Source organism: Oryctolagus cuniculus, chromosome 18, assembly GCF_964237555.1.
Source record: "Oryctolagus cuniculus chromosome 18, mOryCun1.1, whole genome shotgun sequence".
NCBI classification, from domain to species: Eukaryota; Metazoa; Chordata; class Mammalia; order Lagomorpha; family Leporidae; genus Oryctolagus; species Oryctolagus cuniculus.
Window position 1 is genome coordinate 33,941,060 of NC_091449.1, and position 16,827 is coordinate 33,957,886.

The following is a 16,827-nucleotide window of genomic DNA, read 5'->3' on the forward strand; positions in this document are numbered from 1 at the left end:
AAAAAAAATTCCTAACTTGTCATTAAAAAGGAATTTATAGTGATAATAAAACAGATAAATCAGAGGACAGATCAGAGAGCTCAGAAACAGACCCATGTACTTCTTTAGAAAACTGTTAGTATATCATAAAGATGGCATCACAAATCAGTGACAGAGAGTGGTGCTGGGAGACAATAAAGAAAAATAAACTTAGGTCCCAACCGCCTATCATATGTGAAAGTAACATCCAGATTCAGACTTAAACGTATAAAGTTAAGATTCTTTAAGATCCATGTATAGGGAAAGATTTTCTTAAATAGGATACAAAAAGAATACATCTTTAAGGAAAAATTCAATAAATCTGACATTAAATTTATTAAGTTTGGTATCTCAACAAACCCATGATCCAATAAAAAAATCTAGCTACAGACTGATATAAAGCAGTTAAAATACAAACAACTCAAAGTATTAACAAAGATTACATAAAAAGCATCTATAAATCCATGTAAAAAGGCAAGGAACCACCCCCTCCCCCAACTCACACACACCTGGGTAAAGGATAGCACAAGCAACTCACAAAAGATACCTGAAGTGTCAAGAAACATGAAAACTAGTTCAAGCTCCTTAAAAGATGGGGAACTATGCATTTAAAAAACCAGAGGGCATTTCATGTCTCTAACAAAAATTAAAAGGTCCGAAAATATCAAGTGATTTTTTTTTTAATGATTTAGTTATTTCTTTGAGAGGTAGTTACAGAGGGAGAGACTGAGAGAAGTCTTCCATCCACAGATTCACTCTCCCAATGGCCAAAACGGCTGGAGCTGGGCCGATCCGAAGCCAGGAGCTTCTTCCAGGTCTCCCACGCAGGTTCAGAGGCCCAAGGACTCGGGACATCTTCTACTGCTTTTCCAGACTGTAGCAGAGAGCTCGATCGGAAATGGAGACTTAAACCGGCGCCTATGTGGGATGCTGGCGCCACAGGTGGAGGCTTAGCCCACACAGGACCAGCCCCGAAAATATAAAGTTTTGATAAAAATGAAGAGAAATGGGGCTCTTAAACCTTATAGATTGTTGAGTAAATTGAGAAATTATAATTATATAAATAAATAATTCCTACAGGAGCTCAGAGATAGGTGGGAGTATAAGATACAAAAGGATAACTGAACTTCATGGCCTTGTAAATCCTAACAGAAGTATGAGGAAACTGTTCCAGGAGGTTTAGGATATCTGGTGGGGTGGGGAGTGGGAGAGAGGACCCCTAGAGACTGACTCTTTCTTCTGAAATGTGGACTGGACAGCTGAAAGTCAGTATGTATCCTGCCTTCCCCAACGTGAGAAGAACTAGGACCTTGTGCCAGTGCCACAGCCTACAACAGGAGTTGGCAAACCTTTCTATAAATGACCAGAGAATGAATTGTTTGGTTTTTTGGTTCATAAGGTGTGTCACAACTACTAACCTCTTGTTGCAGATGAAAGCAGTCGTAGACAATACATAAAGGAGGGGCTGGTGCTGTGGCATAGTGGGTAAAGCTGTCGCGCCTGCAGTTCCGGCATCCCATATGGGCACCAATTTGAGTTCCAGGTGCTCCATTTCTGATCCAGCTCCCTGCTGTGGCCTGGGAAAGCAGCAGAAGATGGCCCAAGTCCTTGGGCACCTACACCCATGTGGGAGACTGGAAGAAGCTCCTGATCAGCACAGCTCCGGACGCTGTGGCCAACTGGGGAATGAACCAGTGGATGGAAGACCTCTCTCTCTCTACCTCTCCTTCTCTATGTAATTCTTTCAAGTAAATAAATAAATCTTAAAAAAAAAAAATACATAAAGGAATGGATGTGGCTGTTTTCCAATAAAATCTTTACAAAACCAGAGGATGCTGGCCACAACCTGCTGGTCTGACCTCAGTCCAGCTTGATCCTAACACCATGTGGCCTCAGGCAGTGCCTTAATTCTCACCTAACCTCTTCACGATCTGCAGGACGAAGATCTATCTCCCAGAGTCAGTCACTAGATAGTCAACTAAGGTCATGAAACATAAGAGTCAAAAAAAAGTCCTAAAGGAAGTTAGAGTCTCCAGACTACCCCTGTCTAGTAACTGCACCTAGTCAGCCTGGTCTAAAGTAATCACTTTACTACCAAGCACAGCAAAGAATATAGCCTTTTGGGATAGGGAGTCTGTAGAGTACACAGAAACATCTCCCTGGACATTGCAGCAAATTGAGTGGAAATGTATGTATTCAAGTTCAAACTCCCAACTGACATCTCAACTGCCTTTTAGATCTTATCCTTTATTCCCCTTCATGTATTCTGTGCTTAGTTTTATACACAACTTCACACCTAACCATCCTCATGCTATTCTCATGTTAATCCTCTACCTAGTTAGTGCATGAATTTCCTTATCCCCAGATCTACACAGGGATACAGCATTCTATTCAGGGATATGCTCCAAAGTCAGCACATAAATGAAAACTGGGTTGTCAGATCACCTTTGAAAATACAAATACATGAAGTAGCCCATAAAGAAAAACACTCATGGTTTTATACCTATGACCTTTAATAGTAAACTGTACACATAAACTGTATAACAGGAAAAGAATATTTCCACTTACTATTATTCTATTACTATTATAGTCATATTACTAATACTTATTACTGTTTCCCTTATTGTACCCTGATTTTTAGAAAAAATTTACTTGAGGGGCTGGCACCGTGGCGCAGCGGGTTAAAGCCCTGGCCTGAAGCACCGGTATCCCATATGGGCACCGGTTCTAGTCCTGGCTGCTCCTCTTCCGACCCAGCTCTCTGCTATGGCCTGGGAAAGCAGTAGAGGATGGCCCAAGTCCTTGGGCCCCTGCACTCGCATGGGGGACCCAGAAGAAGCTCCTGGCTCCTGGTTTCGGATTGGCACAGCCCTGGCCGTTGCGGCCATCTGGGGAGTGAACAGCAGATGCAAGACCTCTTTCTCTGTCTCTACCTCTCTCTATAACTCTGTCTTTCAAATAAATAAATAAATCTTTACCAAAAAAAAAGAAAAAAAAGAAAAAATGTACTTCAAAAGGCAGAGTTAGAGAGAGACAGAGAGATGGATTTTACATCTGCCAGTTCACTCCCTAAATGGCTGCCATGGCCAGGACTGTGCCAGGCCGAAACCAGCAATGTGGAATACCACCTGGTCTTCCATGAGGACAGGAGTAAGACAGTGCAAGTACTATCTTTTGCTACTTTCCCAGACACATTACATTAACAGGGAGCTGGTTCAGAAGTGGAGCAGCTGGGATGCCAACCGGCTCTCACAAACAATATCAGCTGCAGGTGGTGAGCAGCTTTACCCTCTGTGTCACAACTCTGGCCCTAACCTGATTTCTAAGGCCAACTCAATCAAACATTTCCTGAGCAAAGTCTTCTGTGACTGCCCAGCCCTATGTAATCTCAGCAGCTTCAGAGCTAGAATGATGCCTCTGGGCAGAGATGTTCTTCATTAACAACTCTTATTTTACTGAAGATGTTTTAAGGGCAGAGTGAGATTTCCTGTTTTAGCACTGACAGCTTCATTTTTCTTACCTATAAAAAAGCTAACAGGATCTGGATATACATCCAAAAGAATTTAAAGCAGGGCTGTGACTAAATTTTTCTAAAACTTATGTTCACAGAAGCATTATTCACAACAGCCAAAGGTGGAGGCAGATCAAATGTCCACTGACCAATGAAAAGATAAACAAAATGTGGCAGGTCCATACAATATTATTCAGCCTTAAAAAGGAAATTCTGACACAAACCACAACATACATAAATTTTGAGGACATGCTAAGTGAAGTCAGCCAGTTACCAAAAAAACTGCTGTGAGTCCATAATTATGCAAAGTAATCAAATTCATATAAACAGAAAGTAGGGTGTTGGTTGCTAGGGGCTGGGCAAGAGAGGGGAAATGGGGAATTGAATGTATATGAGTAAGTTTAGATACTGGTTGCACAACAATGCAAATATACTTAAAATTATTGAATTGTACACTAAAAATGGCTAAGATAGTTAATTTTATGCTGTGCATATTTTATAATTAAAAAATTATAATACTGGTGGATGTTGTGGCACAACAAGGCTAAGCCTCTGCCTGCAATACTGGCATCCTATATGGGTGCCATTTGGAGTCTCGGATGCTACACTTCCAATTTAGCACCCAACTAATGCACCTGGGAAAGCAGCAGAAGGTGGCCCAAGTCCTTGGGCCCCTGTACCCATGCAGAAGATCTGGAGGAGGCTCCTGGCTTCAGCCTGGCACAGCCATGGCCATTTGGGGAGTGAACCAGTGGATGGAAGATCTCTGTCCTTTGTTCTCTCTGTAGCTCTATCTTTCAAATAAGTAAAATAAATCTTAAAAAACAAAACACCTTAATATCAATCTCATAGGATTATGGTTAAGGAATAAAGTAACATATGTAAAACACTCAGCAAAGAACCTAGAATGTAACATGTGCTTAATGATTAACAGTTGTTATTTGTAAAATGTTATGTGTGGCTTTCTTGTAATCACCATTGAATATACGTATGGTTGTTCATTTAAAATGATTGGGGTGGGTGCTGTGGCGCAGGGTGCTGAGGCACTACTTGGGTCACCTACATCCTGTATCAGAGTGCCTGGGATTGAGTATTGCCTCTGCTTCAGATCCAGTTTCCTGCTAATGTACCTGCCAGGCAGCAGATGCTGGACCAAGTGCTTGGGTTCTTGCCTCCCACATGGGAGACCCAGAGGCAATTCCTAGCTTTTGGCTTTCAGTCCTGGCTTCTGTGGGCATTTGGGAAGTAAACCAGCAGATGGAAGGGCTCTCCCTCTGTCTCCTCTAGCTCTGTCACTCTGCCTTTCAGATAAAAAAGAACACTTCTGTGATAATTTTAATAAATCGTTTACCAACTTAACAGCCTACACAGATTTTCGTCCATTGCATCTTAGTTTTACTTAACTGTCCTTTTGTGTATATATTACTAGCTCTAACAGTCTGAGCATTTTTTCATGATCTGATATTTTAGTTTTTCTTTTTTTTAAAAAAGACTTCTTTCTTTCTTTTTGAAAGGCAGTTACAGAGAGGCAGAGGCAGAAAGAGAGGTCTTCCATCCACTGGTTCATTCTCCAAATGGCTGCAATGGCCAGAGCTGGGATGATCCAAAGCCTGGAGCTTCTTCTGGGTCCCCTACGTGGATGCAGGGGTCCAAGGACTTCTACTGCTTTCCCAATTTATAACAGAGGGTTGGACTAGAAGTGGAGCAGCTGAGACTCAAACCAGTGCCTCTATGGGGTGCTGGCACTGCAGGCGGCAGCTTTACCCACTATGCTACAGCACCAGCCCCCACTTTACTTTTTTTTTTTTTTTTTTTTTTTTTTTATTTGAAAGGCAGAGTTACACAGAGAAAGGAGAGGCAGAGAGAGAGAAAGAGGTCTTCCACCCGATGGTTCACTCCCCAATTGGCTGCAACGGCCGGAACTGTGCCAATCCGAAGCCAGGAGCCAGAAGCCTCTTCCGGGTCTCCCATGCGGGTGCAGGGGCCCAAGGACTTGGGCCATCTTTCACTGCTTTCCCAGGCCATAGCAGAGAACTGGATTGGAAGTGGAGCAGCCAGGTCTCGAACTGGCGCTCATACAGGATGCTGTCGCTTCAGGCCAGGGCGTTAACCTGCTGCACCACAGCGCCGGCCCCCCATTTTACTTTTTGTACAACAGGATAAGTGACTTGAAAAATGCAAGGTTTATGGTTAGCATTGTGGTGCAGTGGGTTAAGCCACCGTCAGTGAGGCCAGCATTCCACGAGGGAACACCAATTTCGTCCTGGCTGTTCCACTTCTGATCCAGATCCTGGGAAGGTGGTGAAAGATGCCACCTATGTTCCCCAGGAAAGTGTTTCTGGCTCCTGGCTTGGGCCTGGCCAATAGCTGACTATTGTGAACATTTAGGGAGTGAACCAGTGGACTGACGATCTGCCTCTGCTTTTTGGTAATGCTAATACAAATTCTTTGTCAACTGCTCAGCATCCAAATGGCTGAAAACAAAATTCAACACATTTTCATAAGGGTGGTATCTAGAATATGGTCTGGTTAAACCAAGGCGTGTTATATCCTTAACACTTTTGTTAACATCAAATATCACTCAGGGTTAAGAACTACTGAGTCTACCTGTTGGGCTTTCAAAAACTAATATGGTCAGGGCTTTTCTACTCAAAAGAAAATCCCCTGGGACCGGCACCATGGCCAAGTAGGTTAATCCTCCGCCTGCGGCGCTGGCATCCCATATGGGCACTGGTTCTAGTCCCAGCTGCTCCTCTTCCAATCCAGCTCTCTGCTATGGCCTGGAAAAGCAGTAGAAGATTGCCCCATTGCTTGGGCCCCAGCACCCGTGTGGGAGACCCAGAAGAAGCTCCTGGCTTCGGATCGGTGCGGCTCTGGCCACTGCAGCCAGTTGGAGAGTGAACCGACGGAAAGAAGACCTCTTTCTGTCTCTCCCTCTCACTGTCTGTAACTCTACCTCTCAAATAAATAAAAAAATCCCCTAACCAAGACACTTCTGAAACATCATAATGCTTTGTGTTACATGTGCCTGCTTTCTCAAAACCTTATCTTATTAAGTAACAGATTTCCTATCAGCTGAGTACAATGCTGTACCTCTTTCCCCACTTAAAAGAATTTCCAAGCTACCCAAGTAACTAGGGTAGTCAACGTGATTAAGCTCTGGCTAATGAAATACAAGCAGGAGTTATGCACGCCTTTTAGGAAAACACTTTAAAGAAAAAGGGCATCCTTTATCCTTCTCTTATGCCCTGCCTCTATTCTGCTGCGTGGACCTGAGAGTCCACTCATCAGAGCCAACTTACTCCAGGCCCAGTGATGTCACACTCTCGACTTCTTCCAAGAAGAGACCACAAGCAATTTCTGTTCCTGAAACTCCCTGGAGATCCAGAACACAGCTCCGAGAGGCAGCTCTTTCTGAAGGTTCCCTCCTCCGCCATGATGAGCACAAAGAACCATCTCCCCATACCTGGTCTGGCAAGAAAAGGCCCTAACAGCCACTGCAGAACCAATGGCACCCTCAGAAAACCCAGAAACATCCTACATTCTGCAGACCATGGGCCCTGGGCAACTTCCCTTCTCTGAGGTTTTCCTTAAGCTGTTGTAAAATGGAAACCCTCATCTATCTGTCCTACTCTGCAGGGCGTTATGGCCAGAGGAGACTGGATGCAAACACACCTCACTCTGCAATTCCATCGACATAGAAAGAGGGCTAATGATGAGTGCTGCAGTCAAGAAAGGGCAGAGTGGCTGGAGCAGAGAGGAAACTCCCAGACATCAACCTTGACGACATCCTCATAAAAGTACAACACTGTGTGTACAACGAGGCCCCTTCAGCAGTATTTTAAACACTCAAAAGTGGTATCCTGAGTGGTACTGTGGTGTAGTGGGTTAAGCCACCACCTGTGATGCTGGCATCCTATATAGGCACCAGTTGGAGTCTGGCTGTTTCACTTTTTTTTTTTTTTAAAGATTTATTTATTTATTTGAAAGTCAGAGTTACACCCAGAGAGAAGGAGAGACCGAGAGAGAGATCCTCCATCTGCTGGTTCACTCCCCAACCGGCCACAATCGCCGGAGCTGCGCCAATCCGAAACCAGGTGCCAGGAGCTTCTTTTGGGTCTCCCATGTGGGTGCAGGGGCCCAAGGACTTGAGCCCATCTTCTACTGCTTTCCCGGACACAGCAGAGAGCTGGATTGGAAGTGGAGCAGCTGGGACTTGAACTGGCACCCATATGGGATGCTGGCACTGCAGGTGGCAGCTTTACCCACTATGTTACAGAGCTGGCCCTTGTTCCGTTTCTGATCCAGCACCCTGCTAAAGCACCTGGGAAAGCGGAAGAAGATAGCCCAAGTGCTTGGACCCCTGCACCCATGTGCACGACCTGGAAGAAGCCACTGGTTTCAGGCTGGCACAGCGCTGGGTGTTCCAGCTACTTGAGGAGTGAACCAGCAGATGAAGACCTCTGTCTCTCCCTCCCTCTCACTCTGTCAAATAAATAAATCTTTTTTAAAAAAGTAGTATTAGTGGCTGGTGCTGTGGCTTAGTGGACTGAGTCTCCGCCAGTGGTACCAGAATCCCATATGGGTGCCAGTTCTGATCCTGGCTGCTCCTTTTCCGAGCTGTCTGGCTCCTGGCTTTGGATTGGCCCAATTCTGGCTTTTGCGGTCATTAGGGGAGTGAGCCAGCAAATGGAATACCTTTCTTTGTCTCTCCCTCTAACTCTACCTCTCAAATAAATAAAATCTAAAAAAAAAAAAAAACAACCCACTAGTATTAAATAAAATACAGTGCATCCATATAACAAAATACCATGTAGTCAATAAAAAGAATGAGATAACAAGAAACGAATAATATGAGTACAGCAGTGTGTCATGGTGGTGACTGCCAGTACTAAAACCAAAGTGGGGGCCAGCACCGTGGCATAGAAGGTTAAGCCTCCACTTGCAGTGTCGGCATTGCATGTGGGCACGGGTTCAAGTCCCAGCTGCTCCACTTCTGATCAAGCTCCCAGCTAATGGGCCTGGGAAAACAGCAGAAGATGACCAAAGTCCTTGGGTCCCTACACCTACCCCAAGGGAGACACAGAAAAAGTTTCTGGCTCTTACTTTTGGCTTGGCCTAGCCCCAGGCCATTTGGGGAGTGAACCAGTGGACAGAATATCAGTCTCTCTCTCTGCCTCTCCTCTGTAACTCTGATTTTCAAATAAATTAATAAATAAAAAATGAAAACAAAAAATCAGAAGTGTTTTAAAGTGGTTACTTCAACTTCTATTTAAAGATGCATTGGGGAAAAAAATAAACCATAAAAAAAGATAATACAAATATGCAAATACAACAGGGCAGGCAGAAGAGACAGGGTGTAAAGATGTCAGTACACTCGTGAGGTAGGAGGAGTCTGCAGAACAGAGAAAACAAGATACCTCCTGCGGGCAAAGTAGTCAACTGAGGGGAGTCCAAACTCCAGAACACTGGAGAAGCTCAGAGCTCAGAGACATAGGATTCAGCCACAAGTCAAAAGTGGGGAGACCAGAAATACTGGCAGCCCGGAGGGGAGCATTTTTCTCTGGAGAAACTGAAAAGCCCAGAGGAAGCATCTTGTAGCTCCAGATATTTGGGGCACTCCCCACAATATGATCAGGTCCCTACTAGTCTATGGTAAAGTTCACTAGCTGAGAACTTTTGTCTGTACACAAATAGGCTTTACCAAAAAAAACAAAAAACAAACAAACAAAAAGAGCGAGAGAGAGATTTATTTGAAAGGGACAGTGACACAGAGTAGAGAGACACAGAAAGATCCTCCACATCCTGGTTTATTCCCCAAATGCCCACAATAGCCAGGCCCTGGGTGAAGCCAAGAACACCATCAGGGTCTCTCAAGTGGGTGGCAGAGACTCAAGCAATTGAACCACCATCTGCTGCTCCCCAGGTGCATTAGCAGGAAGCTGGGTCGGAAGGGGAGCAGCTGGGACTCAAACCAGCACTCCAAAACAGGGTCATGGGCACCCAAGCATTGTGCCACACACAATGCTGGCCCTAACAGGCTTTTTTATGCTGCATGTTTAAACACAATCAGACTACAGAAACTAGATAGATACCCAGAGGATGCTTTTAACATAAAAGACCAAAAAACTGAAGAACTCAGGGGAGACAGAGACAATGCAAGGAACAATAAAAACAACTTCAGAGAAAAAAAGGAAAAATACTTGTATTAGTAACCGCAAAAAAAGAAAATAAGATATCACATCTGAAAACAAGAATGCTATTAAAAAAAGTGAGAGCCCAAAAAAGAATTATTGGAAATTCAAAATATAAGATCTGAAATAAAGGGAGGTCATTTGGCACAAAGTGTGGCTGCTGGGGGCACCCATATCCCTTATCCATGTGTCTGGTTCAAGTCCTGGCTACCTGCTTGTGGTCCAGCCTCCTGCTGGTACACACCCTGGGTGACGGTCCCTGCCACACCACGTGCGAGACCTGCACTGAGTTTCAGGTTCCTGGCTTCAGCTCGGCCCAGTGTTTGATGTTGTGGGCGTTTGGGGGTTGAACCAACTCAAAGAAGATCTCTGTTTCTCTCTCTGCTGTTCAAATAATAGAAAACATAAAAAAACTGGAAGATAAACCCAGGAGTCCAACATCTAAATGGCAGGGGCTCAAACAGAGAAAATGCAAAAAATGAATTACAAAAACACTTCAAGAAAATATCTCGAAATTGAAGGCTCAAGTATTCATTGTGAAACAAATTTTTCAAAAGAGTTAGCAATGGTCATACATGGAGAGCTAAGAATGAGAATGACAATGAGGAATGGGTGTTATGGTGCAGTGCATTAAGCCTCAACTTGAGATACCTGTATCCCATATCAAGGTGCCTGGTTTGACTCAGCTTCCTGCTAATGAGCCTGGGAGGCAGCTAATGATGACTCAAGTAACTAGGTTCCTTCCATCCTTGCGTGAGACCCAGGTAAAGTCCCACTTTGTCACTCTGCCTTTCAAATCAACAAATAAATCTTATCTTTTAAAATTATTATTATTATTTTTTAAACCAGGGTTAGAGACAAAGAGAGATACTCCATTCACTAGTTCACTATTCAAATGACTGCAAAAGCCAGGGCTGGAGCCAGGCTGAAGCCAGGAACCTAGAGTTCCATCAGGTCTCCCAAGTGTGTGCAGGGACCCAAGCACTTGGGCCATCTTCCTCTGCTTTCTAGGCACATTAGCAGGGAGCTGGATCAAAGTGGGGCAGCCAGGACATGAACCAGCACTTATAGAGCATGATGGCATCACAGGCAGTGCTTAACCTGCTGTGCCACAATGCCAGCCCCAATAAATAAATCTCCAAGGGGGCGCTGTTTGCCAGCACGGTGGTGCAGTGGATTATGCCATTGCTTCTGGTGCCAGTCGAGTCCTGGCTACTCAGCTTTTATTTATTTATTTATTTTTGACAGGCAGCTACTCAGCTTTTAACCCAGCTTCCTGATGGTGCAGAAAATGGCCCAAGTACTTGTGCCCCTGCTTCTCATGTGGGAGACCAGGATGGAGGCCCTGGCTCCTGGCTTTGGCTGGATCTAGTTGTTGTATCCATCTGGAGAGTGGGATCAGCGGTCGGAGGCTATCATGGTGTGTCACTCTGCCTTTCAAATAAGTAAATTTTACAAGAAAGGGGGTGTGGGCTAGGGAGGGAATGGCACTAGGCTTCTCAACAGCAAATTTGGAAGCCAGAAGACAATACAGCAATGCCTACAAAATTCTGTAAGGAAATAATCTTCAATCTGAAATTCCACTCAGTCACACCATCAACCTGTGTGAGTCTGTGAAGAGCAGAATAAACATTTTCAAACATGTAAGAGCTCAACATATCTACCTTTCATTTAAATTTTTTTTTTAATTTATTTGACAGAGTTAGTGAGAGAGAGAGAGAGACAAAGGTCTTCCTTCCGTTGATTCACACCCCAAATGGCAGCTACGGCCGCAGCTACGCCGATCCGAAGCCAGGAGCCAGGCCTCCTGGTCTCCTATGCGGGTGCAGGGCCCAAGCACTTGGGCCATCCTCCACTGCACTCCCGGGCCACAGCAGAGAGCTGGACTGGAAGAGGAGCAACCGGGATCAGAACCTGGCGCCCATATGGGATGCCGGTACCGCAGGTGGAGGATTAACCAAGTGAGCCACAGCACCAGCCCCCAAATCTACCTTTCATGTTTTGTTAGGAAATCTCTCGAGTTGAGAATCAACCAGAACAAGAGACTAAATCTAGAGGGAGGAAGACCTAAGATCCAGGAAGCAGGCAAGAGTCTCAGAGGTCTGGGCAGCAACTGACGCAGCTTGAGGAGCCGCAGGGCTACGTGACGCGTGTTTCAGAAAAGGATGTGCCTGATCTCTGGAAAACTCAACTCTGATGGGTTTCAGAAAGCTGCTAAGGGTTTCACAAGAATCAGTAAGTGATAACGAAACAAATGAAAGCAATTAACTAACAGTATTTGTATACTGTTTCTACTCAACAATAATTTTAAAAACCCAATGAATGTAGACTTAACCAGTAACTGTGATGCACCTATGCTTAGGAAGGGAGAAGGGGAGACTGGAGCCAGGAAGATGTACATGAACACTAATTCCCATCTACTGTTGTTAGCAAAAGACGTCAGTCGAGGAGCCGGCACTGTGGCGCAGCGGGTTAACGCCCCGTCTAAAGCGCCAGCATCCCATATGGGCGCTGGTTCGAGTCCCCGCTGCTCCACTTCCGATCCAGCTCTCTGCTATGGCCTGGGAAAGCAGTAGAAGATGGCCCAGGTCCTTGGGCCTCTGCACCCACGTGGGAGACCAGAAGCTCCTGGTTCCTGGCTTCAGATCAGCGCAGCTCCTGCCGTTACGGCCAATTGAGGAGACCAGCAGATGGAAGACTCTCTCTCTCTGTCTCTCCTCTCTTTGTGTAACTCTTTCAAATTAAAAAAAAAAAAAAAAAAAAAAGGTAATTTTACCAGAACTGGTTACTTCTGGAGAGGACCATATGAGAGACTACAGGGAGAAAAAATGTTTGGTGTTCACTTCTGTACCCCTTGGAGTCTAAACGACAGTTTGGACATACATGACTTTCACGATTTAAGAGAGAACGCACAACAGACCTGTCTGCTGCCTCAGTCTAACTAAAGGCAAGAAAAACGGAGAAGAGATTTCAGGAATGCCAGAGAGGAAACACGCAAGACTGAGGAACTCAGCAGTGTGTCTAATCACAAGGAAACTCGTGCTGCACACAGAAGCCAAGGTATACAAGCAGCCTATGGATTTTACAGTCACTCACCGCAGGCTCTGCGAGGACGGCCGCCTGGCGATCCCCCGGGGCGCACACCTAACTACTACCTTGCCCAGCTGGCCAGCCAAGACCCCAGCCGCTCCTTCCCACTCTATTCCAGGCCTCCGCCGGTTTCCGCTGTTCCCTTCGACACCACACACGGGACCAGAGAGACCCCACCGAGGCCCCCGCCCCACGCCGCCGCCAGCCCCTTACCTTGACCCGCCTGCGTTTGCTGCCCTTCTCCTCCCCGGGACCCTGCTTCTCCCCCTTCTTCCTCTTCTTCCGCTTCCTGTCCTTGTGCTTGTCGTGGTCATTCTTGTCTTCGAAGAGGCTGGAGTCGTGGCCCGAGCTGCCCGTGGAGAGCTCGGTGACTTCGTTCCCGCCCACTTTGAGGACCAGCTTCAAGGGCTTCTCGACATACTCTGAAACGAGACGGCCAGCGCCCGCATGAAGGGGGACCCCGCCGCGCGCGGCCAGCGCCCCCGCCCCCACCACAAGCACCTGTTGAATGACGGATCCTGGCCGCCGCGGCGCCCCCCGCCCCGAACGCTCCCGGGCCTCTCGGGGCCGGCCCACGCCTCGCCGCCAGACGCCCGCCCACAGCCAGGGGGGACCCAGGTTCGAACGCCGCGACCACCGCCGCCCGGGGTCTGCGCGGACCCGGGCCGGCCGCGCCCCCTTCGCGGGTCGCGGCCTGCCGGGGCAGGGGCGGCCCCACGGCCCGCCTCGGGCGCTCGAGGGTCCATTCCGAAGGACGAAAACCCCGCGGAGCCGCCGCCCGCCGCCGCTGCCCACTCCTCACCCTCGTAGAGGTGTTTGTCCGACTTGTGCTTCTTGTGCTTCTTGCCCATGTCCGACCGGGCCCCGGTGCCCGCCCCCCGCGCCAGGCCCAGGCCGTGCGGCGCCGCTTCCGGTCCGGGCCAGGCGAGCGGAGGGCGGGAGCGGGGCCCGCGAGACCCCGCGCCGCGAGGCAGGGGGACGGCGCGCGCCGCGCGGCGCGAGGCCCCTCACGAGAAGAAGGCGCGCGAGACGCGGCCGGAGCCCGAGAGCGGCGGCGGGGCAGCCAGCGGCCGGCGCAGAGGCGGGAGAGAGGGCCCGCCGCGCGCGCGGGGTGACGGCGGCTACGCGTAGCGGCCCCTGGCGGCCGGAGGTGGCGCTACAGCCCTTGGAGGCGGGGCCGGGCTAGAGGCAGCGCCGGAGGCGGGGCCGGGTCGGGGGCGGGGCCGGGCCGGGGGCGGGGCGGGGCAAGGGCCCTCGCTATGCATAGTTTTCTCGAGTTTCTGGCCTGCCTCTCCCTTCTCTGTCTCTCCTCCGCATCTTCCTTCCTTTTTCTCTGGTTTCTTTCTTCCCTTCTTCCTTCCTTCCGGTCCTTCTCTGCCCTCCTTTCCTCCTCCTCTCCAACCTCCCTTCTCCTCTTTTTTTACGTTTCCTCCTTCAGGGAGTCCTCCCTGCTTTCCCTTGCACTCTAATTCTTCCCTTTAACAATGCTCATTGCACTCAATATGTCTGCCAGATCTAGCAAACCCAGGACAATGGTGCCTGCAGGATTCTATTTTTTTTTTTTAAGAGTTATTTAGTTGTTTGAAAGAGAGAGGGAGGGAGAGAGAGAGAGACCTTCCAGCTGCTGATTCACTCCCCGGATGGCTGCAACAGCTGAGACTGGGCCTAGCTGACATCAGGAGCCTGGAACCCTATCCAAGTCCCCAAGCACTTGGGCTGTCATCCACTGCCTTCCCAGGTGCATTAGCAGGAAGCTGGGTCAGAAATGGAGCAGCTGGAACTTGAACTGGCACCCATATAGTTGAAGTTGTTGCAGGCAGTGGCTTAGCCTGCTGCACCCCAAGCTGGCCCCAGGATTTAATTTTTTTAAAATATTTATTTGGAAGGCAGAAATAGAGAGAGAAGGAGAGCGAGATCTTCCATCTGCTGGTTCACTCCCCAAATGGCCACAAGGTCCAGTAGCTTCATCTGGGTCTCCTATGTGGGTGCAGGGACCCAAGGACTTGGATCATCTTCTGCTGCTTTCCCAGGTGCATTACCAGGGAGCTGGATCAGAAGTGGAACAGCGGGGACTCGAACCGGTGCCCATATGGGATGCTGGCACTGCAGGTGGAGGCTTAACCTATTGCACCACACCCCAGGATTCTAATCTTAAACAAAGACAAAATCTTAATGCGCTGGGTCTGGCGTGGTGGCAGAGTGAGTTAAGCCGCTGCCTGTGATGCCAACATCCCATGTGGGCACAGTTTGAGTTCTGCTTCTTCGCTTCTGATCCTGCTCCCTGCTAATTCACCTGGAAGAGCAGCTGAAGATAGCCCAAGTACTTGGGCCCCTGCACTCACATGGGAGACCCAGATGAGCCTCTTGGCTTTGGCCGGGCCCATATGTGGCTACTGCAGCCATCTGGGGACTGAACTAGTGGATTGAAGATCTCTGTCTCTCCCTCTTTCTGTAGATCTGATTTTCAAAATAATTAAGTAAATCTTAAAAAAACACTAACATCAAAATTTTTTCAAACAATGGAGAGAAACATAAAATACCCCCCCTTCAACCCTGTAGATAAACACGAGTTAACCAGTTCCTGTGAGTCCAGCCACAGCCTTTTCTTCCACAGGTCAACATTTAAGTGCACAATGGAATTTGTCAGTCATTTACACTTTAGTAAGAGTTTGGACCCATGGTTCACCACTCCCAGGAAGATGTGTAGCCTTATCTTGAACTCCAGTGGTGAGATGGGAGGTATATATTTTAGGACCCTACTGTTGACAAGTAAGCAATAGGAACCCACTCTGAATTATGCCAAGTAATACGGAGGGATTTATTGGTTCTCGTGTCCAGAAAGGGCGGGAGTAAAGCTTGCCTGGGAGAAGGTGGGGACCAAGGGTTTGATGCTGGGATGCTCTGTCTCGTCTTTGCTTGCCTCTGTGTCTGTTGGGATCCACCCCCAACACTCCCTCCCACGGACTGGAAGCAGGGTCTCTTCTGTACAGGGTCCTGAACAATTGGAACAAGGGTCTCTTCTCGATCACCTTTAGGGGCTGGGAGATTGATCCAGCTTGGGTGCAAGTCCACCCCCAGGGCCCTGAGGAATGGGGTGTGTGATGGTGGCCGTCCTGCCGCCCCTCTGGTCAGCCGCGGAGGAGGAGGGGCCTCTCATGATCCGTGTCTGTTTCCTCCCTGTAATAATCCTCTCCGGCATCTGTGAAGTCGAGGCAGGGAGGGAGGAGGGCTTGTGTTGGGTAAGGAACGTCTCTTCCTTTGAAATCAGGCCACCAAGGCCCCTAAGAAGGGGGCTGAACTTGGTTCAGCTTTTCAGCAGTTGGCTGGAACTTTGTGCTTTAGGCACCCCCGTGCCAGCTCCCAGTGTGGGTCCAGCCTCCGCCACGGCATGCCTCACTTCAACCAGTTTCCTGTCTGTTCCCATTGCTCTGTGTGCTCCCTGAGGACAGGTCTGGTCTCAGTGTCTTGGAACCCACAACACTGGTATATTGGCTGCTGTTCACTGGACGCCCCTCCAAGTTAGCCGAACCTCTCCTGGCCTCCTCTTTAACCACCATATCCCCCTCCCTTCTTCACAAAGGAAGCCAGGTCTTGGCAGCACCCTCACTTGCATGTTTAGAATGGTGTTAAAACGAACTCCAGAGGAGGATGCAGACGTTGGCATTCGCATGTTTGTGCAGTACAGAAGATCAGAGGAGGATTGAAGGAGTGGAAAGCTGGGGCCGGCGCCGTGGTGTGGTGGGTAAAGCTGCCGCCTGCAGCGCCGGCATCCCATATGGGTACCAGTTTGTATCCTGGCTGCTCCACTTCCCATCCAGTTCTCTGCTATGGCCTGGGAAAGCAATGGAAGATGGCCCAAGTCCTTGGGACCTTACTATCGCGTGGGAGACCCAGAGGAAGCTCCTGGCTCCAGGCTTTGGATCGGTGCAGCTCTGGCCATTGCAGCCAACTGGGCAGTGAACCAGCAGATGGAAGACCTCTCCCTCTCTCTGCCTCTCCTTCTCTCTCTCTGTA

The 16,827-nt window shown here is 48.2% G+C and overlaps 1 protein-coding gene across 1 annotated transcript in view; it reads right to left on the reverse strand.

The window, feature by feature from the left end:
• Positions 1–13,890, reverse strand: part of BRD7 (bromodomain containing 7) — a 43,645-nt gene extending 29,755 nt beyond the window's left edge. Inside the window, exons 1-2 of the mRNA XM_002721347.5 lie at positions 13,616–13,890; positions 13,027–13,235 (exon numbers count right to left, since the gene is read on the reverse strand). Coding sequence (XP_002721393.2) covers positions 13,027–13,235; positions 13,616–13,664 — 258 coding nt within the window. The 5' untranslated portion in view covers positions 13,665–13,890. The remainder of the gene's footprint in view (positions 1–13,026; positions 13,236–13,615) is intronic.
• Between the last annotated feature and the right edge of the window lie 2,937 nt (positions 13,891–16,827).